This window comes from Brachypodium distachyon, chromosome 1, assembly GCF_000005505.3.
Source record: "Brachypodium distachyon strain Bd21 chromosome 1, Brachypodium_distachyon_v3.0, whole genome shotgun sequence".
Lineage (NCBI taxonomy): Eukaryota > Viridiplantae > Streptophyta > Magnoliopsida > Poales > Poaceae > Brachypodium > Brachypodium distachyon.
This window is the reverse complement of record NC_016131.3, coordinates 26897830-26925234: the sequence shown is the minus strand read 5'-3', so window position 1 is coordinate 26925234 and position 27405 is coordinate 26897830. Positions and strand designations below refer to the sequence as shown.

The window sequence follows — 27405 nt, the reverse complement described above, 5'->3', positions numbered from 1 at the left end:
TCCATGATTGTAGTCCAAGTATGTACAATACTCCACCCTTTATTTTCAAGTTCATTGATGGTAATTGACCGTATGCAAGTTTAAAATGTTTTTATAGAGATGCATATATGTTGTAAAGTACACATACTGTAGGTGACCACAGAACTAGAAGAATAACTTGAATTAGAAATTCTGCTGATACACGAGTTTGCTGCTACAAGAGTGTGTCAGGAATGAAAAGGAATAGCAGAATAATGCATTGCATTCATACACATGCAATGCATGCAGCAGCAGCCAAAATTTTGATCAGTTCCATGTTAGTCCTAGGCCTATCACTCAATTTCAGCTAGCAGCTAGCTAGACAGTCAGTGACTAGTGACCTACTCCATTCCGAAGAGATAGTTGTAGAATTGAGGAGCTGTGCTTGGGTTGCTCGTGACCCAGGTGCCATTGTTGCCAGTGGAGCCCTCATACACAGCTGCTGATCCAGACACCATGGCAGCAGCAGCAGCATAAGGAATGTCGCTGGAATAGCTGTTGCTCTGCCTGTTGCCGTCGTCCTGCTGCCCAGTTGCACCCCACATGGCACCACCGTTGCTGCTGCTGTGGCTGCTTGTGCCCATTGTGAAGTCTACGTTCACGCCGGAGCCATAGGTCTGAAATGCAGAGGCATGAAACTGTTGCTGATGTTGCTGTTGCTGTTGTTGATGTTGCTGCTGCTGCTGCTGCTGGTAGTGCAGGGCGAGCTGGGACCAGTAGTCCTTCTCCAACGGCGGCAGCATGTCTGGTGACACCACGCCAGCATTCTGCGGTGGCAGTGATGGGTCTGCCTGGAATTTGGAAGCACGGGTAGCTGCCCCACCCCCGACTGGCAGGTCACTGCTGAGGATGCTCTCGACATCATAGCGGCTCATGTCGAAGTTGGTAACAGCGTTGAGGCCACGGAACTTGATCGCCGCAATGTCATACGCCTCCGCTGCCTCCTCCTGCGTACCTGCGGTGCAGAGAAGATTAGATTTGAGACCAGAAATATATACAATAAGAATTGTGGTGCCCAACGAAATATTTTGGAACCCGGAAGACTCACTGAAAGTGCCCAGGTACAGGTCCTTGTTTCCGGCCACCCTGCCGATCCTTGCCTGCCACCGGCCATGCTGATGATGCCTGTCAAATATTTATACAATTATTAAATATCCATTGTTACAAGATTTGACAAGAAAGTGCCTGTAAGCATGTTATTTCTTGATTTCTTCATATCTCGAAGTCCACTGCTACATTTTCTTTTGGAAAGCTCATTCCAGTGAAAATATTCATAATTAATGTACCTTGTTACTCCTCTGTAGATGGATGCCCCTCGTGAGAAGCCGCTGCTCTTCCTGGCAAAAGAGTAGGAACACACAAAGAGGTCAGCACGCATGCATGCATGTGTGAGAACCAAGGTAAAGCAGACAAGCAGAGCACATGCGCACGAGTACGGCATGGTGCGTACGTGGAGAAAATGAACAGAACGCGCCAGCAGCTGGCCGGCCGGCCATTGCTGCTCATGAGTGCTCTCTCACCTGCGAAGCGACGCGATGAACTCCTGCCTCGTCATCGATTGCATCTCCTCCAACTCCGTCTCATAGTTGGTCACCTGTGCGTGGCGCGCCACAACACAGGTACGATCAGCATAGTTATATAGGAGGAATGCTATGAACTGTATGCATGTAGAGTGCTAGTCAAAATGTTGCCGGAGTTGATAACCGATTGCTTACCGGGAAGTTGGTGGTGGTGGTCGGGCCCCAATACTTGAGCGCCGCGAGGTCATAAGCTCGTGCGGCCTTGTCCTCCTTATCATAACCTCCTGCATTTCCCCAAAAATATTCTTTAAGCATCAAAGATTTATAATTTCCAAATCATGAGGCATATATCAATGGAAGTGAATTTATTAGCTGGATGTGGCAAGCATTTGACATACCTAAGTAGACTGATGGATTATCACCAATGCACAGTCAAGTTGAGAAAGTTGTGGGGGGGAAATGGCAGCGAATGATGTTAGTGATCAGAATTTATGTGTATTTTTGCAGGTTTCTTGGACAAAGTATGCATGATCGAATGTATTGTGTACCTTGGCGGCCTTTGCGGCTTTGACCTTCCCGGCGGCAGCTGTTGTCCCACAGGTGTGCCTCGTATCTCCCCGTCCACCGGTGCCTGTAGATGCATTTCCCCACACCAAGATTAACAAAAACTTTGAACAAAACATGTAACCAACTGCACTGCATGCCATAGATGCATGTCGATCTAGTACTCAAACACCGTATGAACCAAAAGTAATTTTCACTATATATGGAGTGATTAATTAGTACTCCAATATATAAACTCATGCATTCATGCAACAAGAGGCCTTGGTTAGATAGAGTATCATGTGACTAGTCTTTTAGCCGTGATGATATTGGTGCATGTGATCGATTAGCGTACCTGGTGACGCCGCGGTAGATGGAGGTCCGCTGGCCAAACGTCTCTGCGGGCCTCCTGGCCTGATCGGATTCCACCAGGTCGGTCGTCGCCGCCGCAACGGTAACCGCGCCATGATTCTCCGGCATCCCAGGCGCCGAATACTGGTGCAAGAACCCGGCAGCGATGCTACCAAGCTCGCCGCAGCCGATCTGATCCACCGCGGTCGTTCCAGCAGCGCCGCTGCCCACACCACCTAGAAAGTCCTCCATCTTAGGCGTCTCATCCACTGTCCCCTCTTGATCTCCTACACAACAATCACACCAAAATATTGTACCGTTAGCAACAAGGATCGATACTTAGATCATAAGAACATGATACTCATCATGAATTAGGTGTTTGGTTTTTACCAAGTTGATGCGCAGAGGAGGAGCTGGACAGGGCCTCGAGGAGGCCGTGGTGGTAGTTGTTGGAGAGGGAAAAGGAGAGCCAGTGATGAGGGTGAGTCGTCGAGCTCATGTCCATGTCCATGGCGTCCGGCCGGCCGTGCAGTGTGTGCCTTGAGACGAGTGTAAGCAAAGAATGTGACAGGCTGAGAGTTTGGGGAAGGGGAACGGGAGAGTTAGGAGAGAATAGTCAAGCCTGGTATATATATAGAGAATTGAAGGTGCATTTACATACACGCGTGTATCGCTAGTCTCATCAGTTCATGGCTTTGTTTGAAATGCACAGTGTTCACATTCTCAAATGTGAATGCGTCCAAGAAACGAAAGAGAGAGCGCAAGGGCCAAGAAGGGTATTAATTAGAGAGAGAGTGATTTGGGGACTAGTTTAATGTTTAAGCGTGGTGAGAATCCAAAGAGGCTTGGCCGGGGCGGGGAGGGAGAGTAATGTGGGGGCGACAACGTGGAGGCGTTCCATGGGGTGGTATGGGCGGTCTCCTTTGACCGGAATGGAGGCCGCTGTTCCCTCGCGTGCAGCCCTATCTAGCCACCTTTTTGTTTGCTCTCTACGCTAAACCCGTGGAGCTGCATGCTACTACTAGTAGCTAGCTGCTGCAGGACGAGAGTAATTAATATATTCGGGAGGATCTGAATTACTCCTACGTACGTGGTGTGGCCATTGCTTTTCACCCGAGTGGGTGTTTCACTCTCACTGACGCATAGATTAATCTAGTTTCAGTGTGATCTTGTACAATCTTGCTACTATTGTCACTGAGGTGCTTCTGAAAACGTACACCAAATAGGTCTTTAAAAAGAACAAGATAAGTATGCATAATCAAGCATGCATCTTGCAAAAAATCTACGTCTGTTCAGTCAAAAAAAAAATCCAGGTTTGATATGTACTCCTGCACCCTGACTGATCGTTACTCCCTCCACTCCTAAATATAAGATGCTCTATTTTAAAGTTGTCCTAGTGAAACTTCACAAAATTTGACGAATTCATAGTAAAATTTACCAACATCTATAACTCTGAATCAGTTTTATTGAATTTGTCATCGTCCTTCGTAGTGTAGTTACTGATATTGTAGACATTAGTACAATCTTCCATAAAGTTGGCTGGATAAATCTAGAACAAATTATATTTAGGCAGAGGGAGTATTATTTTTAAATAATTCACCGTGTCTAACTAATGCACCTCCTTTTCTTTATTGAAAAATGTCTAATAAAACCCTACGGTCGCTTTTTGTAGCATGAGCAATATGCTTTTGTGAGACGAAGACACTCGTCGGCGTGCATATGCTTCAGTGACCACTAGGCAATGGTGTTGTGCCATTTGCAAGGTTTCAATGTCGAGATGCCTTTCGATGGCGCCGGGGACACTTTTCTGAGTGCGGTATGTGACTTGTGGCGATGGTCGACGTGTAAGCTATCTCCTTATTAATTCCATTGCAATCTCGTGTCTTAATATGATGAAAACAGCGCGATAAAATAAAGTCAGAATGATTGAGAATGTTTCTTGCTAAATAGAATAATTAAGAACACATAAATACTCCTATTATAGTGGAGTAACATTCTTGTTCTACCACATGATAGATAGTGCGCGCCCATTACTAAATAATGTGCATCATTTTGCACTGCCCAATTAACAATGTCACTTCACAGATTACGCATATCTATTCCTGAATTCTCTCTTGGGTTCGCCTGCAGGTTGGAATGAGTAAGCCAGATTGATGCATGCTTGCTGGCTAGCTGGCTGGTCAGTAGTGCGCCCGGTGTTGTGTTGGGAAGCAAGACGGGCTAGCAGGGGACATGCGCATACACATGCATCATGCTCATGCATGGCAGAAGCATGTTTTGATCATTGCTTGCGTCATCGTTAATTACTTGGCCATCCAATCCATGCATGATTAATTAGCTACATTTTCTCTAAGCTGAAGCGTTTACATATTGATTTTTGCAGAACATACGAGGTTGTGGATCATGGAGAGGGTCTATGTCAAAATGTCAAATGTTTACAACAGCAGCAACGCATCTCCAACGTACTCTTGGAATTCATATTACCAACTGAATTTCTTGTACTCCCTCCGTTCCTAAATACTTGTCGCTGTTTTAGTGCAAGTTTTAACTAAAACAGCGACAAATATTTTAACTAAAACAGTGGCAAGTACTTAGGAACTGAGTGAGTATTTAGAAACGGAGGGAACAAATTAATTAACAAATGGCCCAAACGACGAAGAACTTTAGAGCGACGGTGACACACGTATGTGCATGCATGCATGCACCTCACTGTTGCTCGAACTTCTAATTAAACCTTGTTCTATCTCAGAAAAATAAAATAATCTGCCCCTTTTTATTTACGAGCGCTGTCGCCGTTGATGCAGCAGCAACACATTGCTGGCGAGGGAAATCATTAACCTGCGGAGCACGTCGTGCCACGTCCGGACATCTCACTCCTCCCCTGAGCTTAATCAAATTATCATCGCCAGGATTTTCCCCTTATCCACGCATAAACTACGTTATCTCTTATCTACTACTAGTATCTCTTTCTCTTACCATCAGAAGCAAATACAACCAGATTGACAGGTCGATATTATATATGCAGATAACATTATCTTGCATGTTACGACGGGACGTTTCTAGACTCACATAGATATGTACAGACATTTTAAGGGGAGATATATACAGACAAAATAGCTGGCTAGCAAAGGCTGATTTTTAAGGCTGTGCGTGCGTGCATGTGCTCCCGGCCTGATCTCTGCTGCTTGGACCTGAGAGGACTGACTGACTACACGTGCGAGGTTTTAAGGACATGTACATGTCTGGACGCGACGTATTGTGTACATGCATGTCGGCTTGGCTTGGACACACATGCTATATATTTCTAATATCTCACACCGGTTGCACTTTTTGGGATTATTGCGTGGTGGTATATATCTCCATCTATATATTAATACGCGCATGGCGCCTATGTGGTGTGTGTATGATTGATGTTATATTAGTTTGGAGGTGGAATAATGAATCTTTGGAGTCCGGCCGGCTAGATTGATTAGATCGATCGATCGATCCTGTGAGTCTTGTGCATGCATGATTAATGGCATGTGTGTGAATATTCAGGGCCATGCATGCATGCTTGCTGCACGTTTTGACTGGATCGGACATATATATACGTATTGTCTCTCTGACATGTTAGCAGAAGTGGAAACAATGGGCGAGGAGGGCATAAAGTTGAATCCAGACCACCATGTGTCTGGTTTTGAGATATCTTTTTTTTTCATCTGGGCTTCAAGTTTCCTTCCTCCATTGTGCAGGGCCAGCCAGGCCCAAGAGGGCCTTTTGCATGCTAAGGCCCAAGATGCCAGGCCCAAGAGAAGCTAGAGCACGGTGGATCCGATGCGATCACGAGCACTGGATGCCGATCAGACAGTGGATCTCACTCCTGCATACATTCAACCCCGAGATGCACCATGCAAGCTCGCCGCTTGAGAAGTGGTCAGAGTGAAGACTGATTAACCACACCTCCAACTGCTTAACCCCCCTCTGATCACTCTCCCCCCGCCACGCACTTTCTCCTCCCTCTCCTATATAACCACAACCCAATCACCCAAGCCAACACTAGCAAATTAATTAGCACCACTAAGCACTGATCTAGCTACTACCTGGGTTCTATACGTGTGCACGGGCCGGCAATGGCGCCTCCCAAGCTCTCCCTCCTCGCGCTCCTCTTCCTCCTCTTCCCGGCAGCCGGCAATGCCGCCGCCGCCGCCGCCGCCGCAGACCCCGCCGACACGGTAGCCGCGGCGGCGCCGCCGGCACTGTTCAACGTGACGGAGATCCTGGGCCGGTTCCCGGACTTCACGCTCTTCAACTACCTCCTAACCAAGACCAAGGTGTCCGCCCAGATCAACCGCCGTGGCACGGTGACCATCCTGGCGCCGGTCAACGCCGACGTGGACTGGCTCCTGCGCCGGAGCTCGCGGCTGCCACGCGCCGCCCTCGTGGAGCTGCTCGCCGTCCACGTCATCCTCGACTACATCGACGCCGCCAAGCTGGCGGCCCTGCCACGTGGCCGCCCGGGGGCCCCGCCCGTCGTGGCCACAACGCTGTACCAGACCATGGGGGTGGCCCCCGCCGGGGATAGATCCGGGTTCCTGACGATCACGCCGACGGGGAACGGCGGCGCCGTGTTTGCTTCGGCGGCGCCGGGAGCGTTAGTGAACGCCCCGTTTAAGAAGGCTGTTACGGCTAAGCCGTATAATATATCTGTGTTGCAGATTAGTAACTTTGTTGTGCCGCCTGGGGTGATTTCAAGGCCCAGGTTCGGCCCACCGCCGCCCAGGAGGATCCGTTCCATGGCCGTCGCGCCCAGCCCGGCGCCGGCCCCGGTGCTTCCGGCGGTGCCGCCCGTGACGATGCCCGTGGAGGAAGGCACGACGGAGACGATCCCGGTCGCTGCGCCGGAGCCGTCGGATGGGAATCGGGCGGTGGAGGCGATGAGGTTGTGGTTTGGTGCTGGAGTGGTCATGGCGTTGGCTTGCGTGTTGGTGACGGGTTTGTAGGGCGCAGCAGCTGATGGGAGAGGTGATCGAGATATTTGCAAATTTTGTTTGATCTTATATAATTTAGTAGGAGGAGATTTTGCTTAGGTTCGAACAAGGATTGAATTGAATTGTTTTTTCCAACAAAGTTCACGTACGCAAGGTTTATGTGAGATTTAAATGTTTCAAACTAAATGTGCGTTGTTGTGTTTTTATGCCATTACAAAATTTATGTGGCAAGTACAAGAGACAATGTCTACGATGTCTTCAGTACGACGACGGTAAATTAACTTGCAAACTGAGCATGAACATATATCCTCACACTTGCAAAAAAAAAAAAAAAACTAGATTTGTTACCGTGCCCTATTGTCGTATCGTACGAGTGATTTGCTGACAATTGAGTTTGAGATGGGATTGATCACCACTGGCTTAGATTTGTTGGTCAGAAACTCAGCATACACAGTTAAAACGGTACATTCCTAGCATCACAACGTATCGCTACAGAAGGAATCAGCAATCACCAATCAGCCGTTTAAAACATGCAAGTTGATCATTCATTCATTCGGGATACAGAACTCGAGTTAACATGGCTCGGTGCCCGCAAAGTGCAATCGGAGACGAGCTATGACTGTTTTACAGTAGCGGACAACATGCATCAACCTAAGAACAGTCCATGTACTCTTCACTCTGCATCTTCTATCTCTGTGTCCTCTGGAACGCCTCGGAGGTACATAACATTGTTGCATCTGCAGATTGAGCAGCAAATCAGAATAGTGGTCATCGATCCATTGGATTCCATAGATAACAAACAACTCATGTGACGTAAAAACTAATTTCGAAGAATATGGCACTGCCACAGCTGATACAGCTTGTTCACTTGTAAGACTATAGGAGTCCTACGAGTCGTAAATTCACAGAATCAAAATGTATGATACAAACTTCATAAGAGGGGATATTGTTTTCCTGTGAAATTTCACCAAATATATAACCATATACTACTGACTCATTCTAACTACGATAACAGATTCGCAGATGGATTACCTTATCAGTATCTCCCCGAGATTTCCAGAGAACTGCCCATCGATGTATTCCTCAGTATTAGCAAGCTGCAATCAGTAGGAAGTGTAAGTAACAAAGTTTCTTGCTATATGGAGATGGATCTAGAATTATAACAGTGACGTGAAATGATGAAATAGTGTGGGTGTCCCTATGAAGTTGTTAATCATAAATAATAGGAACTCTACCTGCAGATTCATGTAGGAATCCACCGAAACAAGATATCCTGGGGTAGAAAAGGAAACATTTATGCGTGAGTACAATTAAAGGCAAGTACTGATGTACGAGAATGAAACATTTAAATATAATGGATGTACAGAACAAGTTAGGAGAACAAACAAAAGTACCTTTGTACTCCATGCCCCACTTAAGCTTGACGATGACGGGCTTCCCGGTTAAGTTGTTTAAGAATGGCTTTGGGTTAACTGGCACAGTCTGCAGCAGAGTAATGAAAAACAAGAGAAATTAACAAATAATTTTTGCGAAGATGTGTAAGAAGGTATTCATTTGTGGCTTTTGAGGTTTTGGATAAACTCAAGACAATTGGGTAGTTTAGCAACTAAGCATGGAGACACATACTGGTATTTTGCTACATGACATGTGAATTCTACAGCTTAAACTACCCTAACCAAAAATAATTTCCTGGCAAGGGAGTTGTTCTCGCTAGCCTTGCACCACTAAACCAACGATTAACAGGAAGATTCATCACAAAAAACTGATAATTAGGGCCAGCTAGTACACAGCGAAGCTGGAAAAATATCTCCACACGTAATCACTCATGAAAAATATCAGAATCGGCTGCCATAACAAGAACTATGCCAACATGCTAGTATTCATACAGCAAGACGTTGAATTTCAGCAGATTACTGTGATACACATCCAATCCTCTGCTTTAAAGGACAAATCGGTTTAGAAAAAAGATTTTACAATTTTGCATTCTCAACAGGATTATCCTGACTAACTGCAACGCCTTGAAGTAGCATATACAGAATTCAGCAACTGGTGATTGACAAATCCAGACAGGGACATAGCACTGCAGCAAAAAGGTTGACAAAATTGGCCCAAATTTCGTCGTGGCTACACTAGTTCATAAACCTCAAAATTCGACCCATCTAGTTAAAAACTAAGCGGATATCCCCCGAAAACTGACGAAAACGGCTACACTTTCGATAATAATCCGTGATCTCCACGCTGTGAAGCTGCCACGTTTGCAACCACCGCGACACGCAGCATCAGGACAGCAAATCCAACAGGCTATTGTCAACTCGGAGCTCGGGGGAGAACCCCTACTTCGAGCTCGAAATCTCCCGCTGCGCGTTCTCTCAGCCCGGCAGCCCGTCCTTGTCTACCTACTGTCTGCTCCTTATGTCCTATGGCGACTTAACGGCGGTGGTCTATAGGAGGGAGATGGGGGGGGGGGGGGGAGAAATCGTACCGCCATCGGAGAAGACGAGCTGGCGCGGCGGGCTGGAGGCGGAGACGAAGGCGACGAGGGGAAGCAGGAGGAACAGCCGTGAGGTTCGTGCGGAAGGGGATGTGAGCGAGTCTAGTCTAGGGTTCTAAGAGAAGGAGGTGGGCTGGGCTGGCCGGTGGCGTAAGTCGGCTGATCAGCTCCAAGCCCAGGATTATTAATTGCTCTGTGCACAAGGCCCATAGGCCGCTTCCGGCCCTGCTACCGCCCGGGTTGGGTTAGGCCTGATGTTCGTTGCGAAATTGAGCACATGTGAGTCCCAGTCCCACGCCTAACGTATATTGCTATGGAGGAATCACGCTAGGGAAACTGTATGCGCTGATAAGGTGACGGACGTGGGGAGCATAATTTGTCCCGTCCTTTAAAGAAAATCAGCGATCAAACTTTAATGAAGAGCTCTTTTAAGGTACTCTGGATTTAATATGAACCGTTTATTTGTTCCGATCTAGTGGTTGGTATTATTTGGCACTCCATCATCGGTTCTACGGAGTACCGAGTCGAAAGCTACCGGATTACCTCAAGTTGCAGGGCAAAATCGTAATTGCATGAGTAGTTTGGTCCTTTCCCATGGATTTTGGTTTGCAATTAAAAGAAAAATACAAAAGCTTGGCCGCGCCGGCGGGGGGACAAGCCCGCCGCTCCGCTCGATTGGGCCGCCGTGCCGGCGGAGGGGTCGGGGCCGCCGCGCCGCTCGATTGGGCAGCCGTGCGCTGCGCCGGAGAAGGACTTCCTTTTGATTTTCTAATGCTAGATCAAATCACGGAGCAATCAGGTTGCAGTCTGTTCCCAGCCGGATATGTTTTACAGTATGAAGATGGTTACCTCTTTTATTTTCTAACGCTAGATCAAATCATGGTCCAATAGATCAAAGCCTCAAGAAAAGTAGATCAAATCATGGTCCAAATTTCTCCAATTTGTCAACCCCAAACCATGGCACATCAACACCAGAATCGATCGGCAACAGTTGAAAGACACAAGAAAAGTAGAAATAAAAGAGGGCGACGTCCCCCCTGTCGTCTTTGGCACTGAGAGAGCAGCCATTGTCGAGGATCTGAGCGGTGAGCGGACGGCAGCAGGGAGGCGGCGCTGTGGCTTGATAGGGAAAACAGCGGGGTCGGCGCTCCTGGAGATCACGTTGGGATGACGAAGCAATCGTTTCCGGCTGCGGCTTGATGGAGAACAGTCTGGGTCGGGCTGGGCTGGACGTGGGCATACGATTGGATGATACGAGGGGAAAAGACTAAATTACCCTTTTGTTATCAAAAGGTGGGATACGTTTGGTACTCCCAGGTATGCTTTTGGAGTACCAGGGTACTGTAAAAATGCTCTTAACTAAAATATCTCCATCTCTCTTCTCACCCAGGCGATGGACGGTAGGGCAGCGAGCTCCACCTCTTCGGCGGCGCCACGACCATCTACTTGTCGTCAACAGTGACGCGGCGACCTAACCCCGCCCTCAGCGGAAGTAACGCGGCGAGCTGCCCCTCTTTGGAAACTGGGCGGTGACCTCCCCCTTGTTATCTGCCGCGCGGCGAGCTCGCCTCGTTGGAAATCGGAAGCGGCACGGCGAACTCTTCCTTTTCGGCGGATACTGACATTAGAAATTGCATCCTGCTAGGCAACTTTCCCCTTGACGGATGTTGAGCTGCTCCGTTTGCCTCCGGCTTCTGATACTACTAGTTGCCAAGATTCACGTTTCCTCTAGCTTGTGGTTGTTCGCATCTTGCAAAATGATCATCGTGTGTCCAATTCTTTTGTTTGATCATCCTTTCCTAGTACAGTTTTATCACGGGCGTACAAATATACCCTGACACGAGAAAAGATCATGAACGACGGGGCTGTTGATGGCAAGCACCTAGGCCGGCGGCACGACGGGGCAGTCAAGCTGCTGATTGAGGAAGAATGTGAGCGACCTGCGCGGCCCGGCCGTTCACGACGGCGGTGGAGGCAGCTCGGAATCGTGGTCGATCTGAAGTTCCGAACGTGGGCAGTTCCTGTTTCCCTTGCGTAATTAGCGGCATGCCCTTCTTTTACTCGTTCAGCGACCACGTTGGATCAATTCCACCGTTAGCGCATAAAACGTCCGTAATCGTCCGTAGGTGAAGCATTAGGTGAAGCATTACTGACGCCTACCAGGCATAATTTTGACTCGAGCCTTTTGCCATGTCAGCCCTCACGTATGGTTTGCAACGACATTTTCTTCGTGCCAGTGATTTTTTTAGAAAATTACCAAGATCGATAGTTACGGTTTTATGTAATTTACTGCTCTCAAATTCAGGGCATTTCAGCGCAAACGCATCTTCGGTCTCATGGTTTCTGTAGTGTGCTCTAGGATATCCCAACAGACACGCTGCTATGGTCAAGGAATTCACCGCTCTTACTTGCAACAATACTTAGGATGATGTGCCCCCTCCTCTAAAAATGTCAAATATTGCTTCTCGCAAGTGGATGTTTCTCCTGTAAACTTGACGGCGCACTCTTTGTTTGATCAGTGCAAATTAAGCCCATTGTATCAAGGATCCCCTTAGATTAACGGACAGATGAGGTGTAAGTGTACAACTATGGATATATCGATTCCGGTCTGTTAATTCAAAGTTCAACGACGACGTATTAGAACTCTAGGCAATGCATGTACCCTCAGATGAAAGTCCTAGCTAGGTATATATTCGGGATTGATTCCTGTCCGTTAATTCAAAATTCAACGTTGTATTAGCTAGAACTTAATTTAGGTACGTACCCTCAGATGCAAGTCCTAGGTATTCGGAAAATTCTAAGTCAAAACCTACTTCGTGGAAGGACGACGGATTACACGATGGCAACATAAAATATCAGGTTTAAGTTATGGAATACATATATAGAATACACCATGCAGGAAAAAAAGTCCAGCATGAACAAATCGACGTGGTGATAGAGATAGAGATAGAGATATATATAAAGAGACCTCCAGCTAATTAATCAGCCCTGGGCGCAGCTATTTCTTTTCTAATAGCGACTTATCACAAAAATAACCGATTGATACTGTCTTCACAAGGTGGTGCTCGTCCCAAAAGCTACCGAATTGGCCTATCATCAGTATCCAATCCAGATCCTCTTCACTGACAACATATGCATGCTTTTGTAAGGTCAGGCATAACTGCTAGCTGTTGCCTGATGGGAACTTCCCCCATGTTGCTATCAATGTCTTCATGTCGCACGACGCTACTACAGAAAGAATTATCAGTAACGGTCGGAAAACAACATCAGTAACGGTCGGGGCCGCCGTTGCTAACTTCGTGTTACTGATGATGGGTATCATCAGTAACGGTCGCTCTGACCGTTAAGTAACGGTCGCAGTGACCATTACTGATGTATATATACATCAGTGGTGGGCGGGCCGACGCGACCGTTACTGATGTATATATCATCAGTAACGGTCACGTTGCCACATCAGTGTCGGTCGAGCGACCGACACTGATACATTTTCGGTATTTAAAAAAATAATTAAAACCAAAGACAGGAAATACACAGAATTGTATATACAGCACAGCACAGATTGTATATAAAGCACAGCACATAAAAATACATATAAAGCCGCATCACATCATAGCACAACACATCACATCACATCATTTAAGCCATACAACTGTATATAAAGCCGCATCATTTAAAGCATATAAAGAATACAAAAGTATCTCACTTCATGACATTGATTACAAAGTGTCAAAATTTCATAAAAACATAATTACAAAATGTCAAAATTTCATAGAAGCATATAAAGAATACAAATGAATCTATTGTCGTGGGTGAACCCTAGACACGACTTGTTCCACGCGTTCGAAGAAGTCCCCACTAGGCTTGATGACCTCATTGTTTATGAGATGGGCGAATTTCCTTTGAATGTTATAAACGACCCATTTAGGTCGGTGTCCCATTGTCATTCGGGGCCGCCAGTACTCTTCCATCGCGGCGACTGACCCCTTCCACTTAGGCTTGAACATGCTGGCATTCTCCATAAGGATGTTACAGCAGTAGTAGCCACAGAACACACTACCTGGCGGCTGTTGCTAGCAAGGGAACCTGTGGTTGTGGTGAGGCTCGTCTTTATAGCCTTTACCAGCTAGTTTTCCCTTGGTCGCCACTTTCCAAGCAGTGTTAATGAGTGATTTGATGGGTTTCTAGAACCTACCTTGAACACCCTTCTCCGAAAGTAGTGAATCGAAGTAGTACACCACGGACCAAGACAAACAAATGAGTAGTGTGACCCAATGGTCTCTGTTTTAAAAAACAAACAAACTTTAGTATCTAAGGGTGTGTATAAGAAAGACTGAATTAGAAAAAACAAACGGTTCCATATATAAAATTGAACTTACTCCAAATTAAGGAAGAAGAGGATAAAGTCGTGGTCCGCGTATTTCTCGAGACATGCCACCAAGTATTTAGATGCAAGGTTTCATGAGGCAGCCTTTTCTGGCTCAAGATCGATGTCACCGTAGTTGAACATCGCGGGGTATAGAATGGCTATTTTTTTTACCTCCATTTGCCGCGGTTCTCTTATTTGGTAGGCAGACCACAGTCTTAAGAGGTTGATATCAAGCTTTTGGTGGTTCAAGAGGTGGAACAGTTCGTTGAACTCCACACCAAAGGTGATAGGACGTTCCTGAATGTTCCCGGTTTCTTGGTCAAAGAAGCCATAGTCTTTTGGGATTCGAACATTGATCTGTTGGGCATGCTGTTGAGAACCAGCTGATGCTTGCATGTAGAACTGATAAAGCTCTTGCATCTCTCTGGACACGTCACGCAGGGAATCTTCGGGGACCATCGGTCTTCCAGGATAGTAAATAAGCACCCGGTCAAACTTCCTAGCCACGAAATAGGATCCGTCTTCGAATCTCTGGCCTTGACGGGGGTTCTTGATGAGAATGTCACGCCTATTGTCCTCCCAGACTCCAGTTATGTCAGGCACATAGTGCATCTCATCTTGAGTGACATTGGAAGACTCATTGATGGTCTTGCCGCCGCGCCCCCTCTTTTTATGCCTCCTCTTATTGTCCCATGCCTTCTGCTCCTCTGCCTTGTACTTGTCATCGATCTTGCGGCCACCCATGGACTCAACGGCACCCAAGAGAGAGAAGGTAGGAGGGACGCTTCCAGCCTGTGCCGACCATGTGGTCTGGCTATCTTTGAGCTATGGAGGCATCGACATTACCCGCTCTTCATCTCCGCCGGCATCGACGGGAGGAAGTATCCTAGGGGAAAGGTCGAGCGGCGATTGAGAAGTACCTTTGTGGGCGGAGGGAGATGGAGTCATAGAGGGCCGACGCTGGTTGTAGAGAGATACCAAGATCCTAGGCCACATAATGCGGTAGTTTGGACAACCGCCTAGATATCCACGCCTTCCTCCGGAGGTAGCGGGATAGCATAATCACGATGGTCGTCGACAACGGAGTCCACCATCACACTCACTTGTGCGTCGTTCATAAGAGTGCCGTGCACCAATGGTGGTGATTGTCTGGGCATCAGGCGGCCAATGGCACCTACAGGCTTCCCAGGCTTGTCTACGTGGATACGACACTTCACTGGTTCCTGTGCGTAACAAGAAGAAGGCATATGTGTGTAAGATCTTTATTCATGAATGTAAGGAGTGAAAAAGAGTTTGAAAAGTATGCTTACAAGAATGTTGTCACTCAGACCCGAATCGTTATCCCGGATGTCCTCGCTTGGGTCCGGTTGGCTAGGGGGGGGGGGGGTTGTCCATGCTAGGAGCCGGGCTGTAACCTGGGGAGTAAGTGTCTTCATCGTTCATACGTGTGTCGGAGGCGGCGCTGCTCTTCAGCGGGGTCCTCTTTCGCGGGGGAAGAGGAGGAAGGAGGTTCCTCAAACCTTCCACTCCTCCCCCGAGTATGGCGTCAAGGGCGGGGTGGTCTTTGGCCAATGCCGACACCAAATGATGGACGGCTTGCACTGCATATTCCCGCGACACCTCTTGAGACACGATAGATGCCTGCTCTCGTGCCTCCGCCTTAGATTGTTCTATTATTTCAGCAGAAGCGAGGAGCTTTTTCTGGACCCTGCTTCGCTTCGGAGCAGGCGGGAAATAATCATCCCAGCAGGCCCCTTCGCCTTCCCCTAGAACACGGCCCGTGTGCTCCACCTTTTGCAAGCTGGCGGTCACAGCCGACTCTCATCTCTTGCTCTGCACGGAGTTGTCGGAGGTTTCTGACCTCTTGCTCTCCTCCCAATTGTGGGCATTTTCCTGTTATCATATAAGACAGGACGTGAATCTATATGGATCAGGAGTGTCATAATTAACGCCGAAAAGAAATAAATGCATGTGAACCCTTACCGTAAGATTTTTAACAGGCGACTGCATTGGCTCAATGCCCGCCCACTCCTTTGGTGTCATGTGCTGACGTGCATATTCTCTAGCACGTTGGTCCTCGAGCATGTCATGCACTAGAGGCACCCTGCCTGCCGCCTCGAGAATTCGGTCCTTCTTGCGCCAGACCTTCTTCTTCCCCTCTTTCCTTGCACTCCCTAGCCTGTGGTTCAAGGGCTTCCTCGCGCGCAACGCCCTGATATGTTCACTCTTCGCAATGAAGGCAGGGTCAGACGATTCCTTCTTGAATTTTTCCCATTCGGCCTCATCAGTTACCGACGGCCATTTCTTCTTGATGATCTCGTAGGGTTTGTCCATCCACTTTCTAGCGGTGGTTTTCCAATTAGCAAGTCCATTGCGCACTGCTATGTTGACGGCCATTAGGAATCGCTCGCGCTACTCGTCAGTGACTTGGAACCTCCTTGCAACGTCCGCGATGCACGTGTTTCTAACGACTTCGGAGATGTCACTCCACTCATCGGTGATCTTGCAATACTTACGTGCAACGGCTCCACAGGTCGTTGCGAAGGCCTTCTGTGCCCTCTCAGGCGACTCCGAGCGGCCTCTCTCAGAGTGCCGGGTGACCACATAACATAACTCCTTCAAGTTGTGGCTCCCCCTCGGCGTCTTCTTCCTTGGCTTCTTAGCGGGAGTTTCAGAATGCTGCGGGTTACTCTCTTCCACCCGTCGCTCGTTGTCGCGCTCTTCTGAACGAGAGCTACCTGAGCCAGAGCTGGCAATTTGCTCTCCCGATGAAGACTCTTCATCGATACGATTTACCTCCTCCCGATCAAGAACTGGTTTCTGGCTACTCTTGCCCATTTCGTACCTATGCCATCAAAACCATCAAATATATATCGGCCGAAAATTTTGGCATGACCTATGCTAAAAAAACTAGCAAATTTTCTCTACTAGGAGCTTGAAACCTGCATAAAAAACCCACCCGCATATGTACCCGCTCGGCACGATGGCCGGCCCCTTCTCCAATGACCCGACACGATGGTCGGGCCCACAATTCATTACTCAATTCTCCAAAATAGCATATAAAACCGCTATATACTCATGTGTATATAGCTTATAAAACATCATGTATATAGCATATAAAAAACTACAATGCATATACTCATGTGTGCTATATATTATCAAATGCATATACTCATGTGTGGTAAATAAAATGTATCCATGTTACAAATTAGCTATTACAATATGTGTGCCCATCTAACTCAATACTATATCAAATTCACAATGTATACATGCCCTAGTGTGTGGTGGGAAATGTACTAACCCTACAATGTACTAACCCTATATCAAATTCACAATATGTGTGCCCATCTAACTCAATTATCCACTACTACAAACTACAATGCTAATCCTAAATTAACATGCTTCTTTTCCTAAATCCTAACCCTAAATTAACAGCAACAAACCCTAACCCTAACCCTAAATCAAGCTAAATCAGAGGAGAGGGAGGGAGGCAGAGGAGAAGGAGGCAGAGGAGGCGCGCACCTGTGGCTCGGGGAGGACGGAGACGGCGCGGGCTCGGTGAGGAGGGAGCCGGCGACGCGGGGTGGCGGCGCTCGGGGAGGAGGGAGAAGGCGGCGCGGGGTGGCGGCGCTCGGGGTCGACGGCGCTTGGGGTGGCGACGGTCGGGGTCGACGGGCTCGGGGTCGACGGCGGCGGAGGTCGACGGGCTCGGGGGAGGAGGCGTCGGGCTCGGGGTCGACGGGCTCGGGGGAGACAGCGGCGTCGGGCTCGGCGCAGAGGAGGTTGACGGCGGCGGCGGCGCGGAAATCCGGCAGGGCTTCGCCTGGGGAGGAGGAGTGCCCACTGCTGGTCTGCTAGAGGAAAGCGACGTCCAGGCGAGAAGTAACGGGCTAGGGTTTCGGCGCTTCCTTTTATATGCCCAAGCACATCAGTAACGGTCGCAGTGACACGCGACCGTTACTGATGTATAGATGCACATCAGTAACGGACGAGCCGCGGTGCGACCGTTACTGATGATATGTATATCAGTAAGGGTCCGGTAAGAATGCGTCCGTTACTGATGTAAAGATGCACATCAGTAATGGGCAATTAACTAGCCGACCGTTACTGATGTGCATCTATACTTGTTGAGCTTTGTACCAATTTAAATTATAGGAATGTTTAAAAATTTTAAAACCTATCCTTTTGAGTGTTTTAGGACACGTACTTGTCACATTTAATAGATGAAACAAAAAAGTGAAAGTTTGATGAATAAATTCATGCATTTTGTCTAGTATTTGTGCTAAATTTAATTTAAAAAAGTCATCACATAAAGCCATGTACTAACATGCATACACAAAAGTACATGGATCACACATAATTTCACTTAGTACAAAGTTTGCATTAAGATTCAGTACGAGTACATTACAATGTGACTACTAGTGCTTCTCCTTCTTTCGGTAAGTCATAACTTGACTCTTCGTAGAACTGCTTCTAAGGCAGGGTTTTGTGGTATTTTCTCGCTCTCGCTCCCATCACTTCTTCTTTTCCCTCTACTTTTCCTCGTTAATATCGTGCGTTCCGCTTCTTCGTCATCTGTGGCGGTCGTCGGATCATGGAAACCTTCGTAGTCTTCTTGTGAAGTAACTCCGTCCACTCCAACAATGCTTCTTTTTTCTCTTCTTACTACGATGCGGCCTTTATTTGTCGGGTCGTCTATGTAGAATACCTGCTTGCATTGTTTTTGCAAAGACCTATGGTTCCTCTCTTGCTGGGATTTTTCTCACGTCAACTTGTTCACGAGGGATCTCAGGAGGTAGCACCATCGTCGTGAACCTGTGACTTTCTTCTTTGTCACCTTTGGTCCATCTTACACGAAACATTGGGATCTTTGTGTTCGAGTACTCCAATTCCCAGATCTCCTCGATAACGCCGAAGAACTCTTTGGTTTTGCTGTTGTCATCGGCCGCAGTCTCAGAAGTCATGACTACACCACTATTTTGGTACGTGCTTTTACGGTCCTGAGACGCAGTGTAGAAGTTATAGCCGTTGATCGCATATGATTGTCAAGTAGAGACGTGGTAAGTAGGTTCCCGTGACAAACATGCAACTGTCTCTTTTGATACATTGGTCGTCTCCCTGCCGTACCAATAATTCTTCAGCCACGCTGCGAATGTTTTATTGTGCTCCCAGTGGATCCAGACTTCTCCTCTTTTAGGGTTTTCATTTCGCAGTTATTTCATATGCATTTCCTGATAAGGCCTGTAGCAATCGACAGTTTGCAACACAACCAAATGTGCTCTTTTCAAAGTGATCTTCCCTTCCTCTTCCATAGACATTAACGTATGTATGTCCAAGGCCACCTTCGCCATCAAGCTTGCCCTTGTGCCGTGATTCGGGAACACCTATTGATTTCTGATCGGCTAACCAATCCGTGCAGAACTCGATGCACTCTTCTGCCCTAAAGCCCTCCACGATGCTACCTTCCGGACGCGATCTGTTACGAACGTACCGCTTCAGAACCCCGTTGTATTGTTCAGGGCCATACATGTTCTGCAGGAACGAGGGCCCTAGGGACAAGATCTCATCACATATGTTGATCATTAGATGGACCATGATATCGAAGAATAATGGAGGGAAGAACATCTCGAGCTCGCACAGAATCCGTATCATACTATCCTTCAGTATCTGGAATCGTCTAACGGTGATTGACTTCTGCGAGATGCCGTCAAAGAAGTCAGAAAGCTTCATGATTGTCTCCCTTACGCGCGGCTCCATGATACCTCTGATTGCGACTGGAAGTAAATGAGTGAGTATGACATGGTTGTCGTGAGACTTCATGCCAGATAGCTTGTGACTCTTCATGTCAACTAGATGCTTGATGCTCGACGAGTAGTTCGATGGGACTTTAATGCCCTGCAGGCACTGCCGCATCCTATTCAACTCGTCTTTGTACAAGTTGTAACATGCAAGACGACACCGCGTGGTCACTGTCACGAAACCATTCTTGTCGGCTGCCGACACTTGATCTTTGCCCCACAACTCTTTTCTGATAGACATGAGTTCCAGGTTCTTCCATGCATTGGGTCCATCTTTCGTCTTCTCTGGAATGTTCATTAGCAACCCCAGCACGCTGTCGCATACATTTTTCTCCACGTGCATGACATCTATGTTGTGTCGGCATTCTAAATGTGCCCAGTACTCCAGGTCCCAGAATACGGACCTCCTTTTCCACACGACGCCTTCAGGTTCCTTATATTTCTTCGCATCAATCTTTCCGGTGACAATCTCAAGATCGTTCACAATTTCGAGGATTTGCATACCAGACTTCTCCTTCGACGCTGTCCCGTGCTCCGTCTTCCCATTAAACCTTTCCTTGTCATCCCTGCAAGGGTCTTTAGCATCCGACCACTTTCGGTGGCCCATGTAAACAATTTTGGATGAGACGGGCAACTTCTCCGATGTCGTGTTTTCCCTGCACTTTGTACAGGCCTTGTAGCCATGTGTCACCTGGCATGAAGTATTTCCATTCGGGGGGTAGTCATGCACACAGGTCAGAAGCGTTGCTCTCATCGTGAAGTACTCCCTCCTGTTTGCGTCCCAAACTACTCTGCCAGGGTTTCAAAGCTGTTTCAGCTCATCCTTCACTAGCTGCAGATACACATTTAGGTCAGCTCCCGGCTGCTTTGGACCCTGTATGAGCATGCACATGTGGATGTACTTTCTCTTCATGATTAACCATGGAGGAAGATTATAGACAAACAAGATCACTGGCCATGTGCTGTGCTTGTTGTTCATGTTTCCGAAATGATTTATCCCGTCAGTGCTGAGACCGAGCCTCAGATTTCTGGGCTCTGCCCCGAAATTTGGAAATGCCGTGTCGAAGTTCCTCCACTGAGTCCCATCGGCAGGGTGTCTTAGGACCCCAGTTTCCTCCACACGGTAGTGTCCGTCAGGATCGAATGCAGCCTGCGCCGGATCATGATAGACGAGATACCTCGTGTCCTTAACGTTCTGCATCCAATGCTCAACTCGGCCACCTGCCGTAAGATACCAGACAGTTTTTGCCGGCCTGCCCTTCATCACTTCTTCCCCATCGTCTTCGCCAGCTCTGGTGTTTTTCTTCTTGTATCTCGATGCACCGCATATGTGGCAGCTCTCATGGTTCTCGTACTCTCCAATGTATACCATGCAGTCGTTTGGACGTGAATGATGTTTCACGCAATCTAATCCAAGTGGGCATGTAATCTTCTTCGCCTCTTATGTGCTCTTGGGCAACTTGTTTGGCTGTGGAAAAACCGAAGCAAGGTAACTCAACAAGTTCGTGAAGCCCTTATCGGACCAGCATGATGCTGTCTTCAGCCACAAAAGCTCGAGCGTCACTTCGAGCACGTTGTTTTCTTCGCCAGCTTCATCATACAAGGGTGTGTTTGCGTCCTCCAACAATTTTTCGAACTGAGTAGACTCTGCCTCATCTTCAGGGTCCTCCAGCTGGTCTCGTAGGTACGGGTCATCTAGCATTTCGGCAATCCTGCCACGTGGAGCTCCTTCACCTTCCACATCAGCCTCCTCATCGACCCTTGTTTCTTTCTCGGAATCATTCGCCAGATCATACTGCAGGACATCATCATCTTCGCTACCGCTACCGACATCAACCGCATCCTCCCCGTGACAAGTCCAGCGAGAATAACCTTCCACAAAACCCGATGCCAGCACGTGCATCTGTACATCTTCAGGCTTCATCATGCATGTGTTTTCACATTTGCGACATCGACAACGCATCATCACAAGTCCTTTTCATTCCATATCACCTTTCGCGACTCCAAAAAAGACCGTCCATTCGGTCACCCATCAAGCATTAATTCTTTTCTTGGCGTACATCCAAGAACGATCCTTCGATCTACAACACAATACACAATAAAACAAACAAAGCAAAATAGTTAGCCTAATCATTGACAAGGGGATTAAGGGGTTTACTAAAAATTTGAAATTTGAAGTTAGAGGGAGTTGGAAATTGGGCACATTCGGAGAGAAATTGGAGGCCGGAGAGAAAGATCAGGAGTGAGAGATAGCTCGCAAGGGAGAGGGAAGCTCGGGGTGACGACGAGGAGGCCGCATTTTGGCCGGCGGCCGGAGCTCGAAAATTTGAAATTGGGGAACTTCGGAGTGAAATTGGAGGCCGACGAGAAAGATCGGGAGGGAGAGAGAGCTCGCAAGTGAGAGGAAAGCTTGGGGCTCGAAAAATGGAGCTCACCGGCGGCCGGCGGCCGGAGCTCCAATAATGGAGCTCGCCGGAGGCTGACGGCCGGATATGGAGATGGGGGCCGGCCGGGGGAGAGAGGAAGAAGGGAGAGGGAGGGAGGGAATACCTGCAGCTTGTCCCGTCGGCCGCCATGGCGAAATTCGGAAGGGCTCCGCCGGATTTGGAGGAGAAGGGGCCGCAGTTGGTCTCGGTGAAGACGCGCAGCACGACCAGCTGCGGCTCTGTCCAGTTTATTTAAACCGCGACACTCATTAGTGGTGGTCGGGACTTGGACGACCGTTACTGATAGTAGGGGGTACATCAGTAACGATCGCGCTAGGGCGACCGTTATTGATGCATGGTTCATCAGTGGCGGTCTCCTCTTAACCGACCGTCACTGATGTATCTCGCCAGGTATAATGGTTCATCAGTGGCGGTCGCCTCGCGCGACCGCCACTGATGTATGGCTGGGCGGGGACGGACAGACCCCGCTCTGTTCATCAATAACAGTCGCAGCTGCGACTGACACTGATGTGCCGTTGCATATAGACCGTTTTGTAGCAGTGCGACCTCTTAACATTACACCACTGAATCCCCAATCCTTTGCTTGATGTGCAGTGACAGTGCCAATATCCACCGATCGTTGTTTCCAGATACGGTTGCCGGTTGACATCTCTACTAATTCGTCGATAAGTTTCGATCGGTTAATAACATTGTAATAGCCCCCGCTAGTACCAAAAGTGATAATAAAATTAGGAATGCTATCACTAGAGGTCCACGCATGTTGAAGATAGTTGTTATAAAATTGATAGAACCTAAAATTGATGTGTCAAATGGGATGGAAATCAACTAGTACATGAAGAGATTGGGAAAGGGACAAAATGGTGGACCGGTAGATTCATGCTGAGCTAATTAATCTAGGCCGGTCAAAAAGTGATCAGTATATTTTGTAATATATATATATATATATATATAAATATATATATATATATATATATATAGAAACTCTATTAGATACCCAGGGTGTAGAATAACTATTCTTCACCCTGGTCGTTCTGACTAGCCGGACGACCGGACCAACCTGGCCACCCGACCGAGCGAGCACCCCAGCGACGTAATTTTTTTAACCACTCAAAAAATAGCAATCCGGTGATTTATGAATCAACGTGACCAAGCAACAGAGCCTTCTGAACCACTCGATCGCTTGCCGTAATTTAAGGTCGTACTAGCTGACTAGCATCCTACGTTGTTATAAGCTGCAACGTAACTTTCTTATGTCTCATCCAAACACAGTGGACACTCCTCACAAATTATGCCCCCTGCTGCCTCAACGTAAACTTATTACGGTGCATGCAGATACCGAACGAGACGTGAGCTCGCTGCTGCTGCCTCAAACGTGCGCTCGCTGCTACTACTCCGGCGTAAATTTGTTACGTCGCATGCAGATACCGAGACGAGACGTGCGCTCGGTGCTACTACTCCTCGACGTAAATTTGTTACGTCGCATGCAGATTAATATTCATGGTCCGTGCGGCGGGGTCGTGTGGCGCGGTGCGGGGCGGTCGCTCCAGCAAACCTGGCGCGGGTGCAGAATAATATTCTGCACCCAGGGAGTCAAATAGCGCCACTCTATATATATATATATATATATAAGACTCGATGCCATATTATTCATTCGTTTGATCCACCAAAGAAATACATCAAAATCCAAGCAAAAAAGATATTGGAGTACATTGAAAAACATGCAGAGAGATGGTTGAACTAGGGCTTGGCACGAAATCTAGGATCCAAGCTGAGGCTGCACAGACCGATTCTGCCAACGACGTTGGTGGGCGCCTTCTCCACGCGTGTGCATTTCCCGGAAAGAGGGTCATATACTTGAAACAATGGCGTTGATCTGGAATAAGGCCAGCTGCAATACTTGTAGAAGAGCAGCTTCCCACCGGGATGTATCACTCTCAAAGGCATGACAATATGGCGGGAGTCCAAACTCTCCAGGTGGAGCGTGTATGCCTTGGCCCAGGTTCCCTTGGTAGAATCAGCCTGCAAGAGCCACAAGTGAACCGTGGTTGTTTCTTGGTTTTCTAAACCGAAGATCCTGGTTCTTTCCATCAAGCACAAGGAGCCATTGAGCTCGGCCAGGCTAAATCGCCACGGTTCTCCGTCAGCTTGGGGTCCTCCATGGATCATCGTCCACTCCTCTCTCTCGAGGTCGAAGCATAGTATCTTGCCTTCGAAGAGAGACAAGTAGTACACGACGCCATTGATGGTGGTGCCGTTATAGTAGTCATACGCATACGAGACATCGAATGGGGGCAATTGCATTGGCCTCCATTTGTTGTCCCCTAACGTGAGGATCTCCCAGGTCAAGTAATTGTCCCGGATGATCTTGCGAGCGCCGGACTCAGCGGCACGTCCAACTCCAAAGCCTATGTAGGAGCGAGGGTGGTCGGATGGTTCATCCACAAACATTCCGATTTCCCCCGTGGCTAGATCGACCAAGCATGTGGCAGAAGGGCGATAGAGGCAGACGAGGTTGTCAAAGCTCGTGCAGAATTCCCCATCGGAGCTGAAGTCTTCTTGGAACTCCCCAAACACATTCCATAGCCCATCCTTTGGCACGACGTTGCCTTCCATATCCATCAGCTGCAGCTGGAGGCCTCCGGTGGAGCGGTCTCCGGACACAGCAACGAGGAACGGTTCGGCGCGGGTGAGAAATGCCCTATCAGACATGAGGGCACGCCATGGCTGGGACACGCCCCGGAATCGGAGCAGGCACTTGGCCGGTAGCCGTGAGAGGATATCGGAGAAGATGTCCATTGGTAAGGAGGCACCATTTTTATTCTCTGTTTGAAATAAGTAAATTATTATAATGACTATTGTAATTTTGGAAGCAAAAAGGACTTGGTGCGCATGGAAAACTTTTTTTTTTTGATAAAACCGAACTTACCAACAGAAGCTACATCACACCTGCCTTCATGGTTAGTTGTACTAGTCTTGGTCAGTCGCATTTGCTTCAAGGGAGAAGAGAAAACAGAAAAAATCATAAGTGAAAAACCTTCTTTAGCTCGCTTCTTTGAAGAGGAATTGCCCTCCTGCCGCTCTTGGTACCCTTAATTTGTAACAATAGAGCTTTGGGCTCATGAAATTTTTCTTATTGAACAGCTCATGAAAAAAATAATCAAGACAGCACCAAAAGCCTGAGAGTGTTCCGATAATAGGGGCAAAACAGAAGGCACCTTTCTAACAACAAAATGTTTGCCAATTGCAGCCCCAGGGCCAGGGGTATGGACGTCTTTCAAAACGAACTTATTCTACAGCCAAGTTACAGCAAAATTGAAGAGCCTGATCGGTTGTTACAGCAAAATTGAATCGAAGAGACCTCTTGAATTAATCAACTAGTACTATACTATACCTTCTGTTTCCACGACATCAGAGGCAGAATATGAGCTATACCCAATAAAAAAATTATGCAACTCAAGCGAAGTCCAAAGTACTAATTGCCTGGCATCCTAGGATTAGACAAGCAATCCACTGCACATCCAACACACAAAATACCAAACCAAAGTTCACGAGGAAAATGGAATGGAAATCGATCACATGGTCGCAAAGCTCATAAAACGTGAACCTGATCCAACCATGTACTCCAAAACAGCCCAATTAACCTGACGGGCACCCAAATCCTGTGGCTTTGGTCCACGACACATAACATAATCAGATATCGATAGTTAGATACCAAAAGCCAAGGTTCACGCAAAATATACCGGCAAAATTCAATATTTCGATCCAAACAAAACCACACCACACTTCCAGGCCAAATTCACCACAGGGATCAGAGCAAAAAAAAGTGAAAATACCGGCGAAAAAATGAAACACAGCGAGAGAAGACACGACAACAAACACAACGCTGTCCCCTCCCCGAAGCCCCAGATCCCCAAAACACCGGCAACTCTGGATTAATTCTGGAATCACGCACCTTAGCAAAACGTTGCTGCAGAGCCATGTCTCCGACTTCAGATTGGCCCAAGAGCAGCGGAGAGCAGTCCCCGGCCGTCAGGCAGAAGAGGAGGAGGATGGGGAGGAGGACGACAAGACGCGAGATGGAGGGAGGTGGTGGAAATGCTTGGGGGCAGGTGCTCCATATATAGTGTCGTGGTTTGGTTTTGGGTCCAACTTAACGAGGGGGCTGTTAATTGCCAAACTAGATATATCCAACCGCGTAGGATAGAGTTGGTGGAAAAGGGCAAAGTGAATGCTAGGCGGGTTCTTGAAATTTGAAAATGAGAGGGGATGTCGTTGTATTTTTTTTTTTTGTATTTTACTGGGAGGAGGTGACTCAATGAAAAAAAGAAAGAAATACGCACGATTACTGGATATATGAAGAAATGGGAGTGGCCATCTATAATTCTGTAGTTCAAATCGGTATACTCACGTAAATAAGGATTAGTCATCCACTATCGAGAGGCCACCTTGTGATAGCATCTGCTTTGTGGTAATATGGTGTGAAAACGCGATGATCATTGTCTTACTGCAGTATTTGACTATCTGTTGTGTGGTTAGTATGGCGTGAAAAGCATTTAGCGCTAGTATGATCATTGGTGTTAAACAGATGGAAAGATTATAGATTCATGAAAAACGCTTGGACTTCAGGCGCCAAAAACAATTCTAATATTACATCATCTTTAAGGCGGGAGGCTATCATTGCATTGATCATTAGGGTTCGTTGAAATATTGCAACAACATTTATTTCAATGCACACGTAAGGCTTGAAAAGCAATATATCCAACTTAGTTAGTTTGATAACGGTTCAAATAATATCATGTCAATCGTAGATTCGGCTCACATTCATGTGCTGCTTTACAATTGTGCCCCATATGGCGCGAAAACCTGTTTCGACTCTGCTACACATTCTAGAGTGGTCATTGTGT

At 47.5% G+C, this 27405-nt stretch overlaps 4 protein-coding genes across 4 annotated transcripts; 1 reads left to right on the top strand and 3 right to left on the bottom strand.

Annotated features, from left to right (window-relative positions):
* Positions 1-133: 133 nt before the first annotated feature.
* Positions 134-2943, bottom strand: LOC100845569 (AP2-like ethylene-responsive transcription factor AIL5). Its single transcript, XM_003563300.4, has 9 exons — positions 2823-2943; positions 2437-2719; positions 2087-2169; positions 1937-1945; positions 1734-1822; positions 1539-1612; positions 1305-1355; positions 1067-1143; positions 134-973 (listed from the first exon to the last, which is right to left on the bottom strand). The coding sequence occupies exons 1-9, from the start codon at positions 2941-2943 to the stop codon at positions 360-362; spliced, it is 1401 nt and encodes a 466-aa protein (XP_003563348.3). The 3' UTR covers positions 134-359.
* Positions 2944-6495: 3552 nt separating this feature from the next.
* Positions 6496-7585, top strand: LOC100825875 (fasciclin-like arabinogalactan protein 3). The gene has a single exon (XM_003560340.3). It carries the CDS (start codon positions 6542-6544, stop codon positions 7409-7411), a length of 870 nt encoding a protein of 289 aa, XP_003560388.1. The 5' UTR covers positions 6496-6541; the 3' UTR covers positions 7412-7585.
* Positions 7586-7846: 261 nt separating this feature from the next.
* On the bottom strand, positions 7847-10030 carry LOC100825892 (probable small nuclear ribonucleoprotein F). Its single transcript, XM_003563321.4, has 5 exons — positions 9882-10030; positions 8794-8881; positions 8635-8672; positions 8432-8496; positions 7847-8136 (listed from the first exon to the last, which is right to left on the bottom strand). The coding sequence occupies exons 1-5, from the start codon at positions 9885-9887 to the stop codon at positions 8073-8075; spliced, it is 261 nt and encodes an 86-aa protein (XP_003563369.1). The 5' UTR covers positions 9888-10030; the 3' UTR covers positions 7847-8072.
* A 14208-nt stretch (positions 10031-24238) lies between these two features.
* LOC104582092 (F-box/kelch-repeat protein At2g43445) lies at positions 24239-25297 on the bottom strand. Its single transcript, XM_010231422.1, has one exon. It carries the CDS (start codon positions 25295-25297, stop codon positions 24239-24241), a length of 1059 nt encoding a protein of 352 aa, XP_010229724.1.
* Positions 25298-27405: the final 2108 nt, after the last annotated feature.